We start from the raw sequence: 20,654 nt of genomic DNA on the forward strand, positions 1-20,654 counted from the left end.
GTCGTCAACTTCTCCTTATTCTTTTCCCCAAGAACTTCTGAATGCTACTTTGACATCCTGAATAGCCAAGTAAAGAAATATTAGCTTGGGAACAAATGTGTCGCTATGGGCTTTTTGTATTCCCATGCTGGATGGATAGACATTAACTAGTGACTTAGCTTTGATTTGGACCATAAATAGGTGTGAGTGTGCATGAAACACAGCATCTATATAAAAATGTCACCTGTCATGGTTTCTATGCAGATGAGTTTTAAATCATTCAACAATTATTTGAATTTAATTTCTGATGGAGAAAGTCCATGAAGTTCAACTACCTCTAGGCCTGGCTGAGTGATCAGTGAATGAAATCATTTGTTTAGTGGGGCGGCATTGCAGGAAGAACTAGAAAATCCTTGGTTCTTGTCCTCAAAGTACCCTGGAGTCCCCCAAGGGCCCAAGGCATGTGTTCAGTGTGTGGCTGGACCCATGCCATCTTGGAAGTCAGTGGGACAATGTAGGGCATGCTCTGAGAAGGATTGAGTGATGGGATAATTAGAACCAAGCAGCCGTGGGGTGGACGGTTTGTCTGTAGATAATAGTTTGTTTGCTAATTGCCAACACCAGATTTTCTGGGCAATTAGACATTTGGTTTCCTCCAAGACCTTCTGTGCAAATATGGACACATGGCCGCAGGCCTTCAGGTAACAGGGGGAGAGAGGGTGGCTCCTGGTGCTGGATGTCATCTCTCTGCCAGCTGCCCAAGGGGTCACGGATAGGGCAGGCCTCCTGCCAACAGGTGCACAGACCATCTGGCCGGGTGCTAGCAGAGAAGCAGAATTCCCCCTGCTTTTGCTGAGGGGTTTGCCATTGTGCTGTGAGATTAGCCAAGATGGTGGTGTGTTGAGCAGTGAAATGGGCCAGGCACTGAGTGTATGTCTCCATGTTCTTTTTAAGAGCACGGGGCCATGGATGGTAAAAGTAATCAGAAATGGTTTCCCCTCCCAGATGAGCAAGTTGATTTTTTAATGAGCATCTCTTCATTATGGTAATAAATTTAATTATAGAGAATAAAACTTTCCAGGAGCTGGCATTGTGGTCCAGTGGGATAAGCTGCAACTTGCAATGCTGGCATCCCCTATCAGACTGCTGGTTTGAGTCCTTGCTGCTCCAGTTCCAATCCAGCTCCCTGCTAGTGTGCTTGGAGGTCAGCCGATAATGGCCCAAGTGCTTGGGCCCCTGCAATCCATGTGGCTTACACCAGCTGCAGCTGTTGCAGCCATTTGGGGAATGAACCAGTGGATGGAACATCTCTGTCTCTCTCCCCCTCTGCCTCTCTTTCTGTCTCTCCCTCTCTCTGTTTTTCAAATAAATGAATCTAGAAAAAATTTTAAAAATAAAATTTGCCATTTTAGCCACTTTAAAGTGTAGCATCCAGTGACAGGAATTATATTCACAAGGTTGTGCAACCATCACCATTGTCTATTTCTAAAATTGTGTCATCACCTCAAACAGAAATTCTGTACCCGTAATAAGCTTTAACCCTCATTCCTCCCAATTCCAGCCCTGGTAACCTCTGCTCTGCCCTCTGTTCTTTTTTTTTTTTTTTTTTTTTTTTTAAGATTTATTTATTAATTTGAAGGCAGAGTTACAGAGAGGCAGAGACAGAGAGAGAGAGAGAGAGAGGGAGGGAGGTAAGAAGGGAGAGAGAGAGAGAAGGAGGCAGGGAGGGAGAGAGAGAGAGAAAGAGAGGTCTTCTATCCACTGGTTCACTCCTCAGATGGCCACAATAGCTGGAGCTGATCTGAAGCCAGGAGGCAGGAGCTTCCTCCAGGTCTCCCATGCAGGTGCGAGGGCCCAAGGACTTGGGCCATTTTCTACTGCTTTCCCAGGCCATAGCAGAGAGCTGGATTGAAAGTGGAGCAGCCGGGACTAGAACCAGCGCCCATATGGAATGCTGGCACTGCAGGCTGCGGCTTTACCCACTATGCCACAGCGCCAGCCCCTGCCCTCTGTTCTATGAATTTGCCTATTTGGATATTTCACATAAGGAGAGTTGTACAGTGTTTGCCCTTGTGTGTCCAGTTATTTGACCCGACATAATCTTTTCTAGGTCCAGCCATGTGGTCGGGTGTGTGAGAATGTCATTTCCATGTCATTTCTGTGTGATAGCATGTGTAAGAACGGCGTTCCTTTTAATAGCTGCATACTGCTCCACACATTTTGTTTATTCGTTCCTGTCAATGGACACCTGAGTTGCGCCTGCCTTTTGGTTGTGAATAAACCGCGATGAACATTCACGTACAAGCATCTCTGAGACGCAGCTCTCATTTCTTTTGGGAATGTGCTAGGAGCAGAATCGCTGCAGCGTACAGGATACTATGCCTTTTCCCGCCATTCTCCACGGCAGCTTTGCCGTCTTACATCCCCAGTGCCAATGCGCCAGGGCTTCACCTGCTTCCCATCCTTGCCAACACTTGTCATGTTCCTTTTCGATTTTTCAAAGACAGCAGGCATCCTAGCGAGGGAAGTGGTATCTCCGCGGGGTTTTGATTCGCATTCCTCTAGTGACTGATGGCGTCCGGCCTCTTCCCACGTCTCTGGGCTCTGCAGATCTTTGGAGAAATGTGTACTCAGGCCCTTTGCTCCGCGGGCTGTTTCTCCACTCCTGTAATTACCTGGCTGTGCACGCTCTTGTGGAGGCTGGCCTTGAGCCTCACCGGCAGGAGAGAAGCGTGAACGTAGAGGGAGGGTGGTGTCCGGACAACCTGGAGGCCTCGAGTTCACTGTTCCACGATTCGCTTTGTCCCATTTGGTCCCCACTCTAACGATGCTGTCTGGGTTCTCCCCACGTAGGAAAGGAACCAGAGGCAGCCTGGACTGACCCAAAGTGATCATGGCAGCAGAGGCAGAGGGAGCCCTGCCTGGTGCTTCCCGGAAGCAGGCAGGGCCTTCTCCGATGTCTCAAACCCTCTGGGTTCCTGGACCACAGCACTGTTTTCAGAAAACCACCTGCCTTTGTCCTGCCGGATATTGGCTGGGCACAAGGTGGAGCAGAGTGCGCCCCGCACGGCCTCGTGTCCCTGGGTGCCTCGTGTCCCTGGGTGCCTCGTGTCTGGGCTTCCTCTCCACTGTAGGAGTGCACGCTCCTTGCTTGGGGCAGCCTGTGGCCCTGCCAGTCCTGGGCAGCAGGCAGGGCGGGCATTGTGGAGCTTTCCAGCACTGTGCGGGGTAGTCGGCTTCTCCCGGGGGACCTGTCCTACGGCTCGGGGCTCTGGGAAGGTGCCTGCACACTTGCAGGGCAGCAGGACACGGGCAGTGCTGCATTGCTGTTGGCCCCCTCTTGTTTGACCGTGTGTCCCTTGCAGGGCCCCATCTCCTGGGGCCGGGGATGCTCATCTAGCTGCGTTTTTGCTGTGTCCTTCTGACTGACTGTGGAGAGCCTCCAGGGTCACTGGGTGACATGAGTTCCCCACACTGGGGCGGGGCCTTCCGCGGGACGCATGGAGGGGGAGGGACACCCCAACTGGGGAGAGCTTCCCACACTCCCCTGGGAACCTGAGGACTGCAGAGACTTTTCCAAGAAAGCACACCCGGAACTGACACAGTCTCAGGTGCTCCGGCTTCTGCCCCCTCTGTGGACTGGAGTCCCAACTGTCTCTGCAGCGGGCACAGCTGGGCGCTGGGGCCCTGGGGACTGAGCAGCGTAGCATAGTGGTGGCGCATTAGCACGAGGCTGGTGCTCACTGGGAGAAAAGAAACATCTCCTGGGGTCCAGTTCTACGTACCGAAGACAGGGGGCGCTTCCCCGGGCGCCCCTGCCCTGCTGGCTGGGCACAGTCCTGGAAGGAGCGAAGGCACGTGGGCCTCGCTTTGCTGCCTGGGCCACCCCTGCCACTTGCACAGCGAGTGCTTTGTGTTTTCTTTCAGAAACGGCCCCCACCTCTGCATACTCCTCTCCAGCCCGGAGCCTGGGGGACACAGGAATCACGCCCCTGTCCCCGTCCCATATTGTGGTAAGGAATGTGTGTGTGCTCTCGGGGTCTGCTTTGCAGTTCAGGCTGCTGGGAGGCCCCTCAGTGCACTCACTGGGTGGGGGTGAAATTGACCTGCTCAGGCCTCAGCCGGCTTCCCTGGGGGCCGGGGCAGGGGGAGAGGGTGGCAGGTGCTCTGGAGCCATGGCCCTGGGTGGGTGACGTGAGCAGGCAGGGTGGGAGCAGCCCTTAGAGCCTCAGGGCTCAGAGACTGCCAGGCACGCTCTTGGGAGACAGTGGCTGTTTCTGGCCAGGGCATCAGTGAAACCAGTGGCTTTGTATCCAGAAGCCTGTGGCTGTGTGGCTGCGAGGGGAGGAGACCTGGCAGGGAGTTGCTGGCAGTGACTGGGGCTGGAAACAGGGCTTCGTCTGCTCTCCGCTGATCTGTGTGGAAGGATGGAGACTGGGGGCAGCTGCTCCAGGGGGCTCGGGATCCCAGCAGGGAAAAGTACCCACTGGAAAGGGCAGTCCTTGGGGTGGCTCAGAGGACCCACAAGGAAGATGCCACTGAGGACTTTGGCGCCACCACCAGGTAGGGGTCGGCTGGTCCTGGTTTTCTGGGAACTGTCTGAGTTTCACACCAGAATTCCTGCATCCGGGGAAACTCCTCCAGGTCTGGGCAAACCAGGAAGGTTGGTCAGCCATGGCCAGGGCCTGTGGTTTTCAAACTGTGTGCCCTGAGGGTTCCCTGCCAGGAGCTTCAGGGTGGTAGGAACAGGGACAGTGGGAGGGGAGGCCAAGTGGGTGGTGTGCTCACTCCCTGCTTTAACCAATACAAGCCGTATCCAGAATTTGTTGATTTTTATAATTTAGAGTCCTATGGGAGTTTTAAAAAAAATCTACAACTGCTGAACACTACTGGCCTGCCTCAATGAGTTGAGCACAAGGATAGGCTCTGGGCACTGAGGGCCAGGGTCAGCAGGATGAGGCAAGGTCCCTGGTGCGCCCCGCCTGCTCCTGCTCCTGTGCACGGAAGGCTGGCACAGGTGGGCCCCTGGGGGGTACAAAGGGCACAGCTGGTAAGGTACTGTGGGCAGTGACTATGTAGGACTAGGGGGCACTCAGGACAGACTGCTGGGCCCCCAGCTGTGATGTTAACATCTCTGTAGTTAGCCACGCGTGTGCATGGTTGATGGCGGGCACCTGTAGGCAGGTGCCCTTGTGTGTGGGCTGCGTCCCTCACGCCAGGGGAGCCTCCACTTTGCCCTGGGCCACTCCTTCTCTGCAGGGCTGCCACTTGGCATACATGAGTGGGGACGTGGGAGGTGCTCTGTCTGCTGTGGGTGCAGAGCTGGGCAGGGTGGAAAGCCCTAGGCGCCCTCCTGAAAGCCAGGCTTAGCTCCCCCATGGCTGCCTGTGCCTCAGTGCCTCACTGTGTGTCTGCAGAATGACACGGACTCCAGCGTCTCGGAGCAGCAGGTGTTTCTTGTGGTGGTGGCCATTGACTTCGGGACCACGTCGAGCGGCTATGCCTACAGCTTCACCAAGGAGCCAGAGTGCATTCACGTGATGAGGTGAGAGCCGTGGGCGGCCAGGCATGCAGCTGGGGCCTGTTGCTGCACCTGTGCCGCTTCCGGGATAGAAAGACCCTGGATTCTGGTCTGGCTCAGCCCAAATCCTTGTGCCACTTTATACAAACCGTTTCTGACTGCTGCCCTAGGTTCTGGGTGTGTAGCAGTGTGGTTTTCATTCTGATTTGTTGAGTCTGGGAAGGGGCTGTCAGAGGGTCTAGAGCCTGGCCGGGTGATTCCAGTGTGTGTCTTGGATGAGAGGTACCCCCTGTAGGTCACCCGTGATGGAGGTGACCCAGCTGCTGACTCAGCCTCTACCGTGTGACCTTGGGGAGTGCTGGGCCTGCTAAGCCCATCAAACCCTGGTTTGCTCATCTGTGGACTGGAGATATGTCAGTACCCACGTCACAGGGCACGCATGCCGTTAAGGCCTAGCAAGGGCTCAGAGCAGGAAGCTGAGCTGGGAAGGTGCTGCTTCCTCCAAGTGGAGGGAAGCCATGGGTGACACTGCTGGAGGCAGAGGGCCTGAGAGAGCGAGGGTGGCCTGGATCTCAGCCAAGTGACCCCAAAGGCAGAGCTTCTCTGGGCCTCGTGGGACAGCTCTGGGTCACTCCCTCCCCCACAGTGCACTGGGCAGCCCGTGGGCCCTCATGTCCTCTCACCCGTCCATGGCATGACCTTCCTGGGGAGTCTGCAGCCTCTCTGGGCTCAGGAAGCACAGGATTTCTCACCCCAGCTTCCTAATTCCCAGGAATGGCTTCATACACGCTGGTGGTTGGCTTTGCATTTTCCTGCAACTGAGTGGTTGTGGAATTTAGTTATTGCTTAAAAGTGAGCTTTTAGGGGTTTGCATAAAGTAACACATAAACATGAGTCACCATAAAAGCAACCCTCACCCCAGTCTTGGTTTAGGCCACGCCTTTCCTCTTGAGAATCAGCTGTGCCCCAGGCTGAGGCTGCCACCCCAAGAGACTCCGGAGCCCCCGTGCCACCTCATCAGGAAATCGTGGGAAGCCCTTTCTATCAGGGATGCCCCCTGCCGGTGTAGCCCCCTGATTCTACCTCCTATCAGACAGACACACGCCAGCAGGTCCATACTGACCCCGAGATGGGAACCTGGGCCAGGGAAGTGTGTGCCCCAAAGGCTGGAGCCACTGATGGCCACGTAGCTACTCTAAGAAATGTAGTCAGGTGATGAGAATGGAGAGGTAAGAGCAGAAATCACTTTGGCCTCGCTTGGGAGAACTTAGAGCCTCGCCGTGGGCTCGGCTAGTGCAGCAATTTTGGAGGGAGATTGGTTTTCCCTTTTACTCCCATCAGAACCTATTAACATAGCCATGAGACAGGCTGACAAGGGTATGGCTGGGAAAGTCCAATGTTTTGTATTTAAACAAGAATGAGGGATTGTGAATGTGAAGGGAAAAGACTCAGGGGGGTGCTGCCTGCTGAAAGTGTCACTCTCTCGTCTTTGAGTTCTTTGGACAGGCAGCGTGCGCCCTGCTGCCTGGCACAGGGGCCATGCAGTGTCTATGCAGTCACCTCGGGAACTTGGGCTCCGGGGGCAGAAGCCGGCATCCTGAGGGAGTGTGTCTGGGAAATCGGCCAGGGATGAGGCCAGAGCCGCTGGAGCAGCAACTCTGGGTGGAGGCTGGCTCTCCGTCTGCGCGGTACTGGTGATGCTTAATGACCCAGCCTTAGGAGCAGGTCCAAGCTCGGTCAGGAGTGCAGCCGCCCCGCCCCGCCCTGCCCCCTTCCCGGCCAGGGGGTGAGGGAAAGGGCTTGTTCCCCCCTCTCTCTGGTCTCCACCTGAGGCTGCTCACAGAGGGCTGTGTGGCCAGGCCAGGCCAGGCCAGGGCCAGCCTCTGGCCCAGGGTGTGGCTGGGGAGAGAATGGCCTGACGTCTGGCAGCCCTGACTTCTCTGCAGTGGTCCCAAAGGAGAGAGAGCATGGGTCACTGCCCTCGCCACCCGGCTTCCCCGTCTCCTGCCTTTCTTTCTGCCCCAGAGAAGGAAGGAAGCTGCTCTGCCGCCCCGCCTGCCCCCTGCACCTGCTGCATCACGCTGCTTGTCTCCCCCTTCTCGCTCCCTCCAGCTCTTCCCCCTCGCTGCTCCCTTCCTTGCCCAGCCCCTCTTGTTGCTGTGGTGGTCACTGCTGTGTGGAGGTGCCTGGTCTGTTCTGGGATCCCTCCGCGTCCCACGCCCCAGAGACCAGTGGCGCATGGGCACTCCATTCTGTGACTTGTCCTGTCGCCTGTAGGCTCCCAAGGCTCCAGTTCTCCCTCTGCTCCCAGCTCTCTTCCTTCCCATGGCCCTCTCACCGCTGCTCCCAGGCCAGGCCCGGCCGCCTCGGTGCCTGGCTTCCCCCTCACCTCCCGCCTTTGGTCCAGTTTGCTCTCGGGAACGGCAGCTCTGATTCTGTCGTGCTCCTGCTCTGAAATTGCCAGTGGCTCCCTATGATTCGTGGGTTAAGTCTCAGAGTTCTCAGGAGTCTCCTTGGCCTGGTTCCAGCTGCTTTTCCAACCTCATTTCCTGTTCTACCCGATCACAAGATCACTCTGCCATCCACACATGCTTCCCCTACCCAGCACAGCCACTTAGCACCGCCCGCCCCGCGTGTCCGGTGTCTGCCCAGCTCTGAGCAGCCTGCAGTGTCCTTCCCTCCTTCAAGTCTCTGATGAGTCCTGCTTCTTCCACTCTGCCTCCTCCCGCTCTTCCAGCTGTTTCCCTGGGCTCCGGTTTCCACGCGACAGTGCAGGTCTTTGCGTATTTGTGTCAAAGCCAGGTCCGTACCTGCTCTCAAGTACATGGAAATGCGAAACAAAAACACACCCCCATTTACCTTCCAGATTGTGAGTTATTTACTGGGAGTGACATCACTGTTTCATATCTCAGTGTCACCAGCACCCAGCACCCAGTGAGCAGAGTGGGAGGATGAAGGCAGAACCTTGTTATTGAGTGAGAATCAGCAGTTGCTCATTTCCCTCCTCGTTTTCACGGAAGTTGTGTCTTGTCAGTGTGCATCTGAGCACCTACATGTGTAACAGTTGTGCACACAGTAGGTGCTCAAATCTGCACCGCTTGACCTTGGATCTCCCTCCATGGCAGGCGATGGGAGGGAGGCGATCCTGGGGTATCCAACCAGAAGACGCCCACCACCATCTTGCTGACCCCCGAGAGGAAGTTCCACAGCTTCGGGTACGCCGCCAGGGACTTCTACCATGACCTGGATCCCAACGAGGCCAAGCAGTGGCTGTACCTGGAGAAGTTCAAGATGAAGCTGCACACCACTGGGGTGAGCGGGGCCAGAGCGTCCCATCTCGGGGCGGGGGGTGGGGGTGCGGGGTGGGGGCAGATTCCTCCCAGGCAGAAGAAACTAGCATCGGTTGACTCTGATTTGGGGAACACCTGGAGTGCCCCTTCTCGTCTCTGGGTTGTTGGGGATCCTGAATGAATGGCTGAGTTGGAGGCTGGGAGCATTGGAGGGGCTTGGAGCAGTGGCTGTTAACTGGCCAGTTTGCAGGTACCAGCCGGGAACAACTGCACATCCCTCCTCTGTGGGAGGAGAGAGGCTCAGGCAAGAATTGGAGGCCCGGCTCCCAGAGCAGCGCCTTAGTTCTGTCCCCAGCAAGCTGTGTTCAGTGCTGTGTCGCAGTCAAAGAGATACCCCCACCCGAAAGCTTGATAGGAAGCTGGGCTATGGTATAGACTTTTTCAATTTAATCATTTTACACGATAAATTTTCTCTGGCTCTTGCTACTTATGGCAGATGGTGACATGGAGGTGGGGCCAGACAGTCTCTGGTGCCATCAGGAGACTTAATCCAAGTCACTTAACTTCTCCATGCCTTGTTTTCCTGTAGCTTTAAAATAATACTGTGTAATAATAATAATAATACTGTATCTTTAAAATTAAGTCAATGACAGTGTCTTGCTCAGGGGGCTATTATAAGGATTAAAGGAATCAAAACACAGCACGTGCTGGCTCCTATTATTATTGCTTTCGCTTGTTTGCTGTTCAGTATGTGCAGATGACAAAGCGAATGCCGAGGGGAGCTCAGCAGCCAGCCCCTGCCTTCCGAGGCTGCGTGCTTGTCTCTCAGGTGCAGGCCAGCTTCTGCTAGGACAGAATCGTTCCCGTCTCTCCCGGTGGGATTTGGTGCTGAGTATCACGATTGCCTGGGTGGACGCACAGGACTTTCTGCAGTTTCCATTTTCCAAGTCCGAGCCCAGGCTCCCTGGTGCTCTGCCGCAGAGCTGCAGCCCACGGGCCTGGGTATCTCTGCTGAGCCCCAGGAGTGGGAGGAGGCTGGCGGGGAGGAGGAGGGTGCATGTGTGGCACAGGCCGCACAAGGCCGCTTTGGTAACTCGGTGCCGCTTCTTGCTCCGGAGGCGAGGCATGCTTACCCAGCCTGCCCCACTCTGGAGGCCCCTTGAACTTGGTTTCGCTGGCAGTAATGGGTTGACTTTTGTGCACATTCCCAGCCCTTGGGGACTTTGCTCCTCACTTTTTAATGGCCTTTGTCCCCCCAAAGCATCCCTGGCCCAAGGACCACACTCAGCAGCTGTTTTAGCTTCTGGCAGAGAAAAGGAGGCAGCTGTGCTGGGCTCCCAGCGGATGAGACAGGGCGAGCCTTAAAATAGGAGTGCTTCTATTTTGGTGACTTGGTTGGCAGTGCACTGGGGAGTGAGAGCTTCATGTCTGTTTAGCATCACACACGGTAGCCAGCTGGCAGACTTGGGCCTCAAGGGTGACCGTGGGTGACCATGGGTGTCCTGCAGTGGGTGCCCTGCTGCTCCGTTTCCTCTCCTGGACTCTGCTCCCAGGGGATCCGGGAGAAAGGGAGGGAGGAAGGAGTAGTGACTGTGGGAGCAATGCTGCAGGCCCCACGACAGGGGCTACGCTATCCTCTTCTGCCTCCAACATGGGGAAGGCATGGCTGCCCAGGACCGCCCAGTTCCCCGCACCAGAAGGCGTCTCTCCTCCATCACCATCTCCTTTTGCTCCTCCCCCTCTCAACCAGGACCTTACCATGGATACAGACCTGACGGCAGCGAACGGCAAGAAAGTCAAAGCCCTTGAAATCTTTGCTTATGCCCTACAGTACTTTAAGGAACAGGCTCTGAAGGTAGGATGGGGGCTGACGCCCCTCAGCTGTGGTAGGTGGCGGCCCAGGCTGCTGCACCTGCAAGGTACGGGAGACAGTGCAGCCTAGAGGGAGAGAGCGTGGGCTGGGGAGTCAGGATGGCGGGACGTCCATCCCCTCAGCCTCTGCTGCTGGGACTGGAAAATGGGGCAGGGACTCTGTCCAGTGGGGAGCATCAGGCAAGGCCCCCCGTAGGAGGTAGACAGGGGAGGGGCGTCCCCAGGCAGCGAGTGGTGGAGCGAGGGTTTGAGCTGGCAGAGCAGCAGCAGGAGAGCTCAGGGGCAAGAAAGCCCAGCCAACAGCTGCTGGAGGCAAGGGCCTGGGAGTGGGAGGAGAGCTAAGTGGGGCGGGGAGGGGGGGGCTTTATCAGTGCGCTCAGGACAAGAGCCACAGAAGCCAAGCCGACGACTTCCTTCCTGGGTATCGGAGACCAAACAAGGTTTATAGTAGGGGGCTGGCGAGGCACCCAGAGTGCGATGGATACCTTAGACCGTGTGTGCAGGTGTGACAAAAACCACAGATGGGGCCAATTCAAGGTCATGGCACCAGCATCTCCACCTGCAAGATGGAGCTTTAAATACCAGATCCCCCAGAGGCAGGAGCAGAGGAGAGCGACCCCACTCCCACGGCCCTTTTCCCTGGGGCCTTTGTTCCTGCCTGAGGACAGGGCTCTCGCTCCCACTCCCCACCACGGTTGCGCTGGGGCTTAAATTTTCCGCCCAGGAGACCCTCATGTGGAGGCAGGGCCATCCCAGCAGTCCCAGGAGGCTGCAGGGTGGAGGAGCGCAAAGTGGAGGCAGCTAACTCCGCACCATCCTGAAGGCTTGCAGATGGCTCCAGAATTTGTGGGGGTGGCCCCGGGGACGGGCCACGCCCCACAACCTGCTGCGTTTGCCTCCCCCGGCTGCAGGAGCTGAGTGACCAGGCGGGTTCGGAGTTTGAGAACTCTGATGTCAGATGGGTCATCACCGTGCCTGCCATCTGGAAACAGCCGGCCAAGCAGTTCATGAGACAAGCCGCCTACCAGGTGAGGGCGGGGCCTGGAGGGTGGGGCCAGGGAAGGGCCCAAGAGGCCTGCGGTGGCGAGTGTGGCCTGCTCAGGTGTCTCCCAAGCTCCCAGGGAGCTGGGAGGTTTCCCATTCCTCAGCCTCCTTCTGGGGGAGAAGGGGGCCACCCCAACAGCAACAGGAGCTGGGCTGCCTGCCCTTTCTAGCTTCGTGTGTGTCCAGGCCATGTGTCCACTGCAGATTCTCAGGGGCTAGGATATCAAGTTGGAGGTCAGAGACCTTTCTCCAGGGGTGAATGGAATTGGGAACCTTGAGGAAAAGCCTTGGGAGACAAGAATATGTGAATTAGGAGGGAATAAAGACAAGGCCTTTGGACATGAACCAATGTTTATTTTTTAAATTAAGACATTTATTTATTTGAAAGGCAGAGTTACAGAGAAGGAGGTGTACACACTCAGAGAGAAAGAGACAGAGAGAAGGACAGAGAGATGGTCCATCCACTGGCCCACTTCCAAATTGCTGTGGTTGCCAGGGCTGAGCTGGCAGAAGCCAGGAGCCAGGAGCTTCATCCGGGTCTCCCACATGGGCAGCAGGGGCCCAACAACTTGGGTCATCTTCCTCTGCTTTCCCAGGCACATTAGCAGGAAGCTGGATCAGAAGTGGAGCAGCTGAGCCTCAAACTGGTGCTCACATGGGATGCCAGCATCACAGGTTGTGGCTTAACCTGCTACGCCACAGCACCGGTCCTCCCTCCCTCCCTCCCTCCCTTCCTTCCTTCCCTCCTTTTTTTTTTCTTTTTTAACATTTTTAAATTTATTTGAAAGGCAGAGTTAGAGAGAGAGAGAATGAGAGAGAGAGAGAGAGAAAGAGATCTTTCACCCACTAGTTCATTCCCCAAGTGGTTACAATGGCCAGGGCTGGGCCAGGCCAAACCAGGATCCAGGAGCTTCTTCTGAGTCTCCCACGTGAGTGGCAGGGGCCCAAGCACTCGGACATCTTCCCTGCCTTCAGGCCATTAGCAGGGAGCTGGTTCAGAAGTAGAACAGCCGGGACTTGAACCAGCACTCACAAGGAATGCGGGCAGCTTTGCCGGAGGTGACTTTACACACTACACCACAGCCCTGCCCGGACCCAGCGCTGCTGCCCAGTGCAGACACTGAGGCTGCGTGTGAACAAATAAAGGCAACAGGATCGTCCTCTGTTCCAGTTCGGACCTCCTGTGGGCAACACAGAGCACCTGGAGAGGGTGAGGGCAGCCAGCGCCACCTGGTGGCAGACACCTGCATGACTGCAGCAGAGAGGCCACGAGGGGCACCAAACAGCAGGGTGCCTGTTGCCATGGAGACAGAACATGCCAGTGCCATGGAAAGCTCACCCTCTGGGCACCAGTGCCACACGCCTCAGGGTCTCTGACTCTCACGCCTGACTTGCAGACAGGTGACGGCTGGCACCACAGGCTGCTCTGATCCCCACATGGAACAAGCTCCTTTGGTACCCGAGCCCCAGGATTTAGGAAGGCCCACCCTTGAGGCCTGGATCAGCTCTGCGTGTTGAGAGTTAGTTTTCTGAGCCTCCATTCTGCAGCCGGCCTGGGGGCAAATCATCCGGGTAATAGATGTCCCCTCTCCCTGTCACACCTCTCCCGGGATACATACTTGTGATGTGGGTCATGTCTTTACAGAGTGCCCAGAGAATCCCCCTGAACCCCAGAGTGTAGACAAACAGCCCGCAGCCTTGGCGCTGTGCACGGCATTCATAGCCCAGGGCTGTACTCCGAGCAGCAGGCCCAGTTCCACTTGCACACGGCCCCCTTCCCTTCCCCGGGCTGTTCCCTCCGCTCTCCCCTTCCTCTGTGCAGCGTGAGAATCTGGCTCGGTGTGCGTATCTGCCAAAAATAGATTTGTTTTTGCAGGGCTGAAGGAAGCGGGTGGGAGTTCCAGAAAGAGGCAAGTTCTTTAAAACACAAGAAGGAAAATGCAGTGTAGCTCTTCACAGAAGCCCTGGGCGCCGTGGAGCTCGTCCGTAGGGTCGACCTTCAGCTTGAGTTCAAGGACGGGCCCTTGGGAGCCAGCCGGCTGTGAAGTCACCAGCTGGCGTGCTGAGATTTTCCCAGGCAGGATACTCAAGGTGCATGCGGTAGGGGTCTCAGTTTCCAGCCCACAGAAAGACGTTAGCAGCCAGTGGTTGACCTGTGAAAGGGTCCTTTCTTATTTTCATCCCAAAAAAGAAAGGCATGCGGGGACCGGTCGGTTTGCCAGGGCTGTGGGAGTCCCGGCCGGCTCTGCCTGGGCTGCGTCTCTGAGCCGGTGGCGCAGGCGTGGGGCCCCACACCGGGAGTCTGGGGCAGGGGGAGCACAGTGCCCTGGGGTGGCGTTAATGAGATCAAAGGGGCTCCAGGGTGCAGAGGGTCAGCAGCTCCTGGCAGGCACACGTGTGACAGCCTGTATGGATGTGGGACATTTGCCTTGTGAAGCCCAGAGACACTGCAGGCAGGCGGTCTCGATGACTGGGGCTTGTCTGGCCTGTTCTTTTGTTTTTTAAAGATTTATGTATGTATGTATTTCAAAGGCAGAGTCTCTCTTTCTCACACACACACACAGAGGGGGAGAGAGAGGCGGAGCTAGAGAGAGAGAGAGAGGCAGGGAGGGAGCGAGGGAGGGAGGGAGGGAGAGAGAGAGAGAGAGAGAGAGAGAGAAATCTTCCATTTGCTAGTTCAATCCCCAAATGCCCACAACAGCAGGGGCTGGGCCAGGCTGAAGCCAGGAGTCAGCAACTCCATCCTCTATCATCTGTCTCCATCTATCTATCGATTGGTTATCTATCTACTTACCTGTCTTCTGTCTATCAGCTATCTACTTTATCTATGTATCTGTCTATCTTCTGTCTCCCCATCTATCTATCTATGTATCTGTCTGTCTTTCTATCTATGTATCTATCTATCTATCTATGTATCTGTCTGTCTATCTATCTATCATCTATCTATGTATCTGTCTATCTATCTATGTGTCTGTCTGTCTATCTATCTATCTATCGATCGATCGTCTATCTATTTCTATCTCCTACTGGTCTGTCTCTCCGAGAGCCCTGGCTGACACAGGACCTGAGCTACGATCATTCTCAGCGCAGCGGCTCCGGGGCGTGCTCCCCGGGCACCCGTCTAGGACAAGGTCTTTTGCCAGGTGGATATCCCTTTTCTTTAGCAAGGTGGGGACTGCGCGTTCACTACGTTTCTGCCCAAGGCGCGTCTGGACGGTCTGACTTCCGGGGGAGGAGCTGCAAGGACGAGCTGGAGCAGCTGCTGCAGCAGGCCCCTGGGAACTGCTCCTGCCCGTTGTGCTTGCACGGGGAAAGGGAGCTCCTCTTCCTAGGCTTCTCGGAGACCCCTGAGCACAAGTGCACGGCACAGTCATGTGGGGGCCGAGCGTCAACCTCCACCTGGCAGGTGGGGGAGAGAGGGGACCTGGAGCAGAGCCGGCCGCTGACCAGGGGGCAGCGTCGTCCGTGGGAGCAGTGTCAGGAGTTCTGGGTCCTCTGCCAAGTCTGTGGCTCACGGCCACGCACACAGACTCTTGTCACCTGTGGGACTCGTGACCACGTCAGTGTCAGGCGTTTGTTGAAGAAATGGGCTCACTCTCTTCTTGTACTTCCCACACTGTCACCTTTAGACACTTCAGAGCACGCATTGAAAAACTGGTAGCAGAAAGGATGGCTGATCCCGTCAGAGGCCTCTTGGAAAGGCCTGGAAGCGGGACAGAGTCCCACTGAATCTGGGGAGCAACTGTGCATAGGAAAGAATCCAGCGTCTCTCAAGGCATCTTGCCTGAAATGCGGAACGCTAGCAGGTTCCAGAAACCTGTTCAATAAATGATGCTCCCATATGTGCGCCGGTCTCATCTCACAGGAAGACGCAGCTTGCGTTTCTGCACAAGCTGCAGGGAAAAATAAGCTTGTGGGGGGATAAACCAAGCTTCCGCACACCCAGATCTGGTGCAGCTGCGGCCTGACCACAGGCCAGCAGAGCACTCCCTGGCCCGGCCATTTCTCTCCGTCATGGACAGAGGAGTCCCCTGGCTGGATTGTCCTGGCTGATCAGGGCTGGGGAGCAGGGGTGGCTGGTGTCAACACCGCTTCCCCCGTCTCCCTGGAGGGCGGTTTTCTCATCTGCTGCCCTGGGTGGAGCCTGTGATGCCAGAGGCATGCTAGGAGGTTGCTTCTGGTGCCCCAGATTCCTGGGGGTGTCAGATGGGGGAGTGTGCTTTCTCTTTGAGGACTCCCCCGGTCACACGTGTGGCATGCTGACAAAGACGAAGGGCAGAGAACTGCCGGGGAAAGACTGGCTGGAGGGTGCTCCATTGTTTTGCTCAGCTGCTACCTCTGGGCTCGCAAGAGGACTTGCTCTTGTGCTCAGTAAATGCACCGTCTTGCAGGAGAGGCTCCACGTGTCTGCACCCTCTGCGTGGCTGGACACAGACTGTCACGTGTTTGGGTAACCAAGGGCTCTGGTGCAGAGGGAGCTCATGCCAAGACAGTGGCTGTGAGCTGCAGAGGCAGAATTAGCAAAGGGCGAGGGGATGTTCTGTGCAGCTGGCTGCGGCCCCATCCCGAGGGCTCCTGTGTCTTTAGGCAGACACAGAGCTCCCACATCCGGGCACTGGGTCCTCCTGCAAGACATAAAGCGTCTGGGTCTTGGAGAGCCTGGGCCATTCTTTTAGGTTTCCTCCTTCTCTGGGGAGATGGGACTTGGGTGGAGCCAGCTGCCCCTTCTTGCCTCCCCCTCACGGCTCTCCTCCGTGGCCTCCACGTGCATTTGCTGGTAGGGACATGGCCCCTCCCTTGTTGGAGAACGTGATGGGGATAGGGCACAAGGAGGGTGATTTCTTGGTCCCTGATCTCCCAGACCCAGGGTTTCTCCATCCTCTCCAACTATGGGGGACCTCCTACAGGACTTTTGCCATGGAGCCAAGTCCAGCCCCCCTGGGGAGCAAAGGCACCGCCCCCACTGGGTGGGCAGACTCCGTGAGCCCAGGCATCTCTCCCGCGGCCTTCTCAGGGTGTGGCAGTGTCCCGGCAGGGACTGTCCTGCTGGCTTGTCGGCCACACGCCCACACACGGGACACCTCACGCCGCATGCCTTTGCTCACAGCTCTTCATGCCCCTGAACTTCCTGATTTGATTTTCTTTCTTTGTTTTCCTTTAAGATTTATTGATTTCTATGTAAGCAGTTCCCCTGGAAGCCAGAGTTCCTGCTGAGAATGTCGGGGAAAGTGCAGATGTCTCTTTTATCCCATGTACTCTTTCTTTTGCAGGTTTTTTTATTGCTTATTTTTATGTATTTCCAAAGCAGAGAGAAAGACAGATGGACCAAGAGACAAAGAGACAGATAGCACACCTCTGTCCCTGATCCCCAAGAAGAATCCCCTGCCCATCAACAGTCTGGTGTAGAGTCGGTGGAGGGGACTGTCTCCAAAGTGGACATGGGTCAGCACCCCGAGGGCCCCTGGGAAATGGTGACAAAGACAGCAGCACGCAGTGATGGGAACAAAGCAGGCTTCTCTGTCCATCGTGCTGGTGGCCAGGGGGACCCTGTGCCCCTGAAGCCCCCCACAGGCAAACGAGACCTCCTGTTTCCTCATGGCCAGGGGAGGTGGGCAGGGACCTGGCAGGAGGCTAGGTGCGCTCACTTCTCTGGGTGCCATCAGGTGGGTGGTCCTGGGCTGACCCTTCTTTGGGCCCTGGGGACTGGCACTGGGACAGGTGGACTATCAGGAGCTGAAGGTGTTCCGCCTCCTTCAGGCCAGGATCCCGAATGCTCTCAGAAGGATGGCGCAGATGGGAACTTGGGGGCCGAATCACTGAAGGGGTTTTTGTTGTTGCGTGGGACGGACGTGTATAATACAAGCGACTAGGGGAGAAGCGCCGATTGCTGCCAGCTGACTGTGGGTTCCAGGAGGTCTTGCTGCTGGATGGAGCCCCTGGGCGGGCAAATAGCAAGACCCCTAATGCTCCGGAGGTAGCAGGCCAGACCCCATGAAGTGCAATCAAACGCACAAATGACATCCTACTATGGCCTGGTATTTGCGCCAACTCGGGCAGACCACGTGGCCCGTGGGAACCAGGAGCAGGCCATCTGCCTTGCATCTTGCGAAGGTCTTTAAAGCCTTGGGGCCTTCCCCACTGTGCCCCCACCACTCGTGTACCGTGTCCCACCCACAGCCCGGAGTCCAGATTCTCCCACCTCCCTCCATGCTTCTCAGCTCTGGGCCAAGCCAGCCCCAGGTGTGGGAGTCCCCAGGCCCTGCACTTCCCAGGGTCGCTTCTCCATTGCCTGTGGCCCCTCTGGGGTGTCTGGGGCCCAGCACCCACTCACCTCGATGCTGAGCTCTGTGGACGCTGTGCAGGCACAGTCCCAAACGAGCTGAGCCGGGGTGTCACTTCCTGGTGTCCTCCAAGCCAGTGTCCTGCCCAGGAGCCCCCGGTCGCAGCCTCTGCTTCTGTCTTCCAGGCGGGCCTGGCCTCCCCCGAGAACTCGGAGCAGCTGATCATTGCCTTGGAGCCCGAGGCGGCCTCCATCTACTGCCGGAAGCTGCGGCTGCACCAGATGATCGAGCTGAGCAGCAAGGCAGCCGTGAATGGGTACAGCGCCAGTGACACAGTAGGAGCGGGGTTTGCACAGGGTACCTCTGCTCTCTCTCTCCCTCCCTCCTTTCCCCTCCCGACCCCTGGAGGTTTCTCTGTGCTGTGAGGAGAGGCAGGACACCCCAGGAGGAGCCCGGCCCCCGGCCCCTTGGTGCTCAGCCCTTCAAAGACCGCCACAAAATTAAGCAGCGATTACCCTGGGTCATCACCCACCAAGTGCCTGGTAGACGGTAGTTCTCTCCAAGAACCTGAGAGCGGCTGCCAGCAGTCCGTGGCCTTGCATTGTCCGAGACGCTTGGGCTTTCTTGTCCACTAACCGACTCTTAGTCTAATCCCATTACCTCTTAACTTCATTAGCACTGTGGGTTTCTTGCTGACTCATTCGCTGGTGCCACTGTGTGTGATGAGCTCACTGTGTGTCTTAGCCAAGAGTTTCCAATGCAGGAGAAGCGGCTGCCTCTGCTGCCCCCAGGATGCTCACCTGGCGGGGGCAGCCCGAGGGCTACTGTAAGGGGCTTTTTCTTCTTTAGTAGTCACCTGCCCACAAGGGGGTCAGCATCTGGGCCCCCAGAACTGCTGTCTCGGAATATTCTAGGCTCTGTGTGTCTGTCCAGGGCCCCGGAGTTTGCAGGAAGGCTAGGTGAGGGTCCAGACAGTACTGTGAGCACGGGGACTCCTGGGGAGCAGTGCAGGGACTGGGCCGTGCACCGCAGCTCTGAGCTCTGCTCCTTCCACTCCTTGGAGGCAGTGACCCACCTGCCACTGTGCAGGCCCCCAGGCTGCCCCAGCACGCCCGAGCCCAGGAGGAGGAGCAGGGAGACACCAGTGAGGACTGTCCCCCAACCTCACTGTCAGGCTTTCCTGAATCTGTGCACGGACACACTGGGCGCCGGCTCCCCTGGATAGACGTGCGTTGGTGCCCGCCCAGTGGGGGCCTCCTCCCTCCTCCTCACGGGGCTCGCTGCACCAGCAGCCACCTCTCTGCCTCTGCTCCCCCAGAGTTAGGAGTCTGTGGAGCGCAGCCACAAGGCAGCAGTTCACGTTTCTCCTTGTCCCCAGGCTATGGCCCCGTCTGTTAGCCCCTTAGGCCCGATGTGCCCGAGGTGAATGGAACAGGCTTCCCTTCAAACCCAGGGCCCCTGGCTGGCCTGGCCATGCGCAGCCTCCTGAGAGCAGCGAGGTGCACCTGACCTGACCCAGACACCTGAGCCATGACACACACAGGACCGCAGCGCGACTGTTTATATTGGAGAAAGGAGGCACGACTGGGCTTTTATCTGACACGCCGAGTCTTGTTTGTTCGTAAACAGACATTCATGTCGGGATGAGCTAATTGCAGCCTGGCTGTTCCTAATACTCCACAAGCAGCGGGGGGAGGGAGGCGGTCCCCCGCCGGATGACTGCCTTCCGGGAGCTCCGTGTCTGGCTTCCCTCCCTCTCACACACTGCATCCATCCCCAGGCTGCTCCGCCTGCCCGGCCTGGAATTTGTTATCACCTCCGTGCGCCTGGAGGGGCGCTGTGGTTCTGGAAATCACCTCCTGGAGGCCATGACGCAGAGCTCGGGTGTCCCTTGGAGGAGGGAGTGCCATCTGGGGGTGCCTGGAGGGGCACTGAAGCAGGGGCCCCTGGGGTTCCGCATGTCCCTTCGCCATCCAAGCCCAGTGGATGCCACGGGGGAGGAGCGGAGCTGGCTCTCGGCCCCTGGCTCCACGCGCTTGTCCATCCATATTGTCTTAGTCCTCACAGATTTAATGAGATCGATAAAGGCTGGGTTTATTCACAATCTTGGGCTTAATTTGCCTGGAAAAAAAGGGGTAATTTTTTTCAGGGCTCAGAACATTTTTTTTCCCTGCCTTGCTTGGCACTGTTTTAGAAAACCAGACGCCCACCACGAGGTCTGGCATGTAGTTCACCTGGAGCCAGCATGGGCCACGGGAGAGAAGCTCCGAGTTTGGGGGCCCCCTCCCGGGCTCACGGGAGCTCTTTAATAAGGGGCGGCTCCCTCTCCACTGCTGCCCTGGCCCCCAGGAGTGGGACGGCACCGGCTGCTGTTTGCCCTTCTACTCTCCAGAGAAGCTGTTTTGCAAACACTGTGCTTCTTGCTGAAAGAGGCTGGAGGATCAAGGGTCCTTCACTGGATCACAGGGAACAGAGAGGCTTGTAGGGCAATTCAGAGGCAGCAGCGCCAGCTTAGGGACTCCAAATAGGAGGAGGTTGGGGGAGGGGGCAGCGGCGCAGGGGACAGCAGAGCTGTCATCTGTCACCTCCGGCCTGCTCTGAGCTGCTCATGATGGTCGTCACTGGTTGAACACCAGGTGTCCTTCTAGACACCTGCCTTCATTGCCA

At 56.9% G+C, this 20,654-nt stretch overlaps 1 protein-coding gene across 7 annotated transcripts in view; it reads left to right on the forward strand.

Annotated features, from left to right (window-relative positions):
• Positions 1–20,654, forward strand: part of HSPA12A (heat shock protein family A (Hsp70) member 12A) — a 146,813-nt gene that overhangs the window by 114,141 nt on the left and 12,018 nt on the right. For all 7 annotated transcript variants that reach the window (XM_051824194.3, XM_017348602.4, XM_017348605.4 and 4 more), the window contains 6 exons: positions 3,907–3,992; positions 5,397–5,524; positions 8,626–8,812; positions 10,541–10,645; positions 11,574–11,690; positions 18,173–18,344. In XM_051824194.3, coding sequence (XP_051680154.3) covers positions 3,907–3,992; positions 5,397–5,524; positions 8,626–8,812; positions 10,541–10,645; positions 11,574–11,690; positions 18,173–18,344 — 795 coding nt within the window. The remainder of the gene's footprint in view (positions 1–3,906; positions 3,993–5,396; positions 5,525–8,625; positions 8,813–10,540; positions 10,646–11,573; positions 11,691–18,172; positions 18,345–20,654) is intronic.

This window comes from Oryctolagus cuniculus, chromosome 15 (assembly GCF_051225735.1).
Source record: "Oryctolagus cuniculus isolate XC-2025 breed Fujian yellow rabbit chromosome 15, ASM5122573v1, whole genome shotgun sequence".
NCBI lineage: Eukaryota > Metazoa > Chordata > Mammalia > Lagomorpha > Leporidae > Oryctolagus > Oryctolagus cuniculus.